At 47.8% G+C, this 4173-nt stretch overlaps 1 protein-coding gene across 2 annotated transcripts in view; it reads right to left on the bottom strand.

Moving 5' to 3' along the window:
- Window positions 1–2951, bottom strand: part of Snx2 (sorting nexin 2) — a 48267-nt gene extending 45316 nt beyond the window's left edge. For both annotated transcript variants that reach the window (XM_029472098.1, XM_021150263.2), the window contains exon 1: window positions 2766–2951. In XM_029472098.1, coding sequence (XP_029327958.1) covers window positions 2766–2873 — 108 coding nt within the window. In that variant the 5' untranslated portion in view covers window positions 2874–2951. The remainder of the gene's footprint in view (window positions 1–2765) is intronic.
- Between the last annotated feature and the right edge of the window lie 1222 nt (window positions 2952–4173).

Raw genomic sequence — 4173 nt, 5'->3', positions numbered from 1 at the left:
AAAAAAAAAAAAAAAGATTCTATGGTGTCCTATAGAAACATAATATGTACAACAATAAGACCCCTGGATAAATTATATCTCTAGTCAGAAGCACTGATCTGGGGCTAGTAATGTCACATCCAACCTAGTTACCAGACAAGTGGAAAAGTACCACAGTACCACTCTACAGCCAGGAGTTCCTTTTTGTTTGTTTGTTTTGTTTTCTCTGGGTAGCCCTGGTGGTCCTGGAACTCACTCTGTAGAGCAGGCTGGGCTCAAACTCAAGAGATCAGCCTGCCTCTGCCTCTTCGTGCTGGGACTAAAGTCCTGTGCCACCACCCTGTGGCTATTGTGGTACAAATTTGTAACGCTAGCACTCAGGCTCGGGCAAGAGGAACTAGCTCCATGTCAATCTAGGCTACAAAGAGAGACCTGGTCTCCAAAAGGGGGAAAAAGTGTCTGTTAACCATACAGAATTCCAGCCAGGTGCAGGCCCGTGTGCATGGACACTGGGGTCTGTCTTCTGCACTGAAGTGTAAGAAGTATCTTGTAAAGGAAGAGTGAAGCGACAGCACAGCACCCTGCATAGAGTGTCCCAAACATTTTCAAGGGGAAAAAAATGAACCTTGTATGCTAACCTGAAACTTTAAAAACTGAATCTAAAAACCTCAGCCACACCACTTTCCTAAAATGAATCCATAAGATGAGGGGTTTAGATCAACAACCAATTAACAACTTTATTTACAACGTTCACAGTATATTAGCCAAGATACGTTTATTCATAAAAAAACTTTGCAGACTTTCTCTGATACAGGATATAGTTTATTCTGTGTATTGTGACTAGAAAAGACAATTCAGGTTTTAGGACCCTGCAGACATGTTCAACACATGTTCAGAGACATAAAACATATCAAAGGTTATGAAGACACTAACTCCCCCTGCCTAGAAAATATATTCTACAAAGTAATTTTAACTAATTTTAGGAGATGAAGGTTTTGACAATGAGACCAGTATTAGCTGTATTAAGACACAAATATCCAAGATTTTGTTTAGAACATATCAACGGGGGCTGGAGAGATGGTTCAGCGGGTAAGAGCACTGACAGCTCTTCCAAGGTCCTGAGTTCAAATTCCAGCAACCACATGGTGGCTCACAACCACCCGCAATGAGATCTGACGCCCTCTTCTGGAATGTCTGAAGACAGCTACAGTGTACTTACATATGATAAATAAATTAATTAAATATATATATATATATATATATATATATCATCCGAGGAATGTATAATCTGTTGGAAAGTGGAATTTGGCTTCACCACTACAGATAAAATTATCCCGAAGTTTTCAGTTTCTGGTCATTGAAATCCAGATAATGGGTATTTTACAGCTATTTCCAACTGATTTGGTGCAGACTTGAACAAGCCAACAAAACTAATACTAAAGAACTTTATAAGAAAGTGGGGGGCGCCGGGCGTGGTGGCGAACGCCTTTAATCCCAGCACTTGGGAGGCAGAGGCAGGCGGATTTCTGAGTTCGAGGCCAGCCTGGTCTACAGAGTGAATTCCAGGACAGTCAGGACTACACAGAGAAACCCTGTCTTGAAAAAACCAAAAAAAAAAAAAAAAAAAAGAAAGTGGGGGGCAGGTGAGATGGTTAAACTGGTAAAGGGGCTTGCCTACCAAGCCTGACAATGGTGTAAACAGAGAACCAACTCCCAAAAGTTGTTCTTTGATTTTTATAAGTGTGCGCGCGTACACACACACACACACTATACCTAATTTTAAAAAATCAGCTGAGGTAAACAATCTTCTGAGAAAAGTGCTTACATGCTTAAGATTATGGTTTCCGGTGTATGTGCTCTCATGCAATGTAAAGCAATTCAAAGGTGACTAGAAAAAGGCGGGCCAACACAGCTAAATTCAGTATTTTCTTTGACAAAAACAGGAACACTCAGCTACAGAGATCGCTGACCAAGCGAGAAAAGAGGAAAAAGGAGCGGAGATCTGTTTCTATTTCTCCCCTGGTAATTAAAAACCAGTTTCCTGGACTACTCCACCCTTCGAGTTTGTACTTCTCAAACATTACAGCCCCTACAAAGTCTAAAAACCCAAGCGTGGCTCACGTCGGCCAATCTCAGAACGTGGAAAAGGGAGCGAGGCAAGAAGATCAGAGGTTCAAAGCCATCCTCAGCTACATACCGAGATCGAATCCAGCCTGCACCGCAGGGACTCCTGCCTAAGCCAACTAACTCCAATGCATTCACCTACTCAAAACCAAGAGGCTCTTTAGCTGCAGGCGAACTAACCGTCCACGCAGGGCACGAACAGGGACCAGCGCACCCAGACCTCCCTGCCGACCCTCAAAGCCACTTAAGAGTTCACTTCCCGACTTCCTGGCTCTCCCGTGGCAGGGCACACCCTCCGGTGGGGCAGAGAAACAGGCATCTCAGCCCGGAGCTGCTGAAATCCCGGGGGAGCCGAGGTGGCCCCGGGGACCCGAGACAAGCCTTGCTCCTGCCTGGAGGAAGAGGCGCGGGTGACAGGAAAGGCCCGAGAGCCCGCCCGCCCGCAAGCACGGGTAGGTTGGCTTCCGTCCGTGGGTCCTGGCCCCTTGCAGATGGGGGGATCGGCTCGGGCCCCTTGACAGGCACCTGCGGTGCAGCCGGCGTCACAGGTGTCACCCGACCTGGCCTGGCCAAACCCGGGGGGGTGGGTGGGAAAGGGACAAGTCGCGGCAGGGGAGAGGCGAGACGCACGGCGCGGGCCTCCTCGCCGGGGGCCGTCTCACCTCAAGGGTGGAGACGGTGCTGGTGAACAGGTCCTCTCCGTCCTCCAGCTCCTCAAAGTCGGTGGGCTTCACGTCCCCCAGCGGAGGAGGCTCCCTCTCGGCCGCCATCTTCGCTGGCCTGGACGTCTGCAAGAGCCGGGGCCTCGCGGACCTGTCACGTGAGCACGCAAGGCTGGGCTGGCGCGCCGACCCGCCTCCCGGTCCGCCCCTCGGGCCCGCCCCCCCCGAGGCCCCGCCCCGTCCCGGGCTGCCAGCCCAACGCGAGGCCCCGCCCCCGACTGGGGCAGCGCTCGTTCTAGAGCTCCGAGCTGGCCCCGCCCCTTCACGATCCTCCAGCTCCCACATCTGTGTTTTGGCGTCCTTGCCTACATGCTGACCAGACTCAAAAATCTTATACTTGTTACTACAGGACTAGGAAGTAGAAGAGCTTGGACGTCTGTCTTTGAGCTTTGATTGAACACGGAGTCAGGGCAAGAAACACTCAAATGTTGCCAGAGGAGTCCAAAAGAACCTTCTGACACAATCCAAGTGTTCTCTTCCTATACTGTTCAATACAGTGGATACTGCACAGGACACCCGAGCTCTTGAAACGTGGCTAGTGTGAGGAACTGAGCTGTTTCATTTAATTTCAGTAAAGCTGGAGTTTGAGGGCTAGTCCATCTACTTATGTTTCTGAGTTTGAGCTCCAGCGAGGGGGCTTGCTCTCTCTGGCTTATGCCCTGTGGTTGTTTGAATGAAGACATTACCTCATAGGGACTCGAACCCTGGACTTCTGTAAAAGAAACAAGTGCTTTTAAATACTGAGCCATCCCTCTCTCCATATATATATACATATGTATATATATGTTAATTAAGGCAATATTAATAAACAGTAAACAAGAATAGAGAGAATTCAAAGCCAGGCATAGTAGTGCATGCCTTTAATCCTAGCATTCAGGAGGCAGAAGCAGGCAGCACTCTGAGTATGGGGCCAGCCTGGTCTACATAATGAGTTCTAGGATAGCTACAGCTGCACATAGAAACCCTGTCTCAAAAATAAATAAATAAATAAAATGTTTTTTTCTTTTCTTTCATAGTCAGGAATTACCATGTGACAACTTTTCTGGCCAGCCCATTTCCTGTACACAAAGTTGTATTAAATAAAATTTCCAGGAAAACATCTCTTCAGATTGCGCTCCTATACTAGACTGGATTAGACCAGACTAAAGCTCAAAATAGAGAGCAGGGGATACAATTCAGAGTTAGAGCACTTGCCTGGGGTGTGCAAGGCCCTGGACTGGGTTGCTGGTAGGAATTCTGGGGATCCCTGTCAGGGTGATGTTTGTTTCCAAGGAAATTGACCATTTCTTTAGGATTCTAAGTCTCATTAACAGAAGGATCCAAGAACAGACTCAGAAGATAGCTCCAG

Source organism: Mus caroli, chromosome 18, assembly GCF_900094665.2.
Source record: "Mus caroli chromosome 18, CAROLI_EIJ_v1.1, whole genome shotgun sequence".
Taxonomy (NCBI): Eukaryota; Metazoa; Chordata; class Mammalia; order Rodentia; family Muridae; genus Mus; species Mus caroli.
This window is presented reverse-complemented; position numbering and strand designations above follow the sequence as displayed.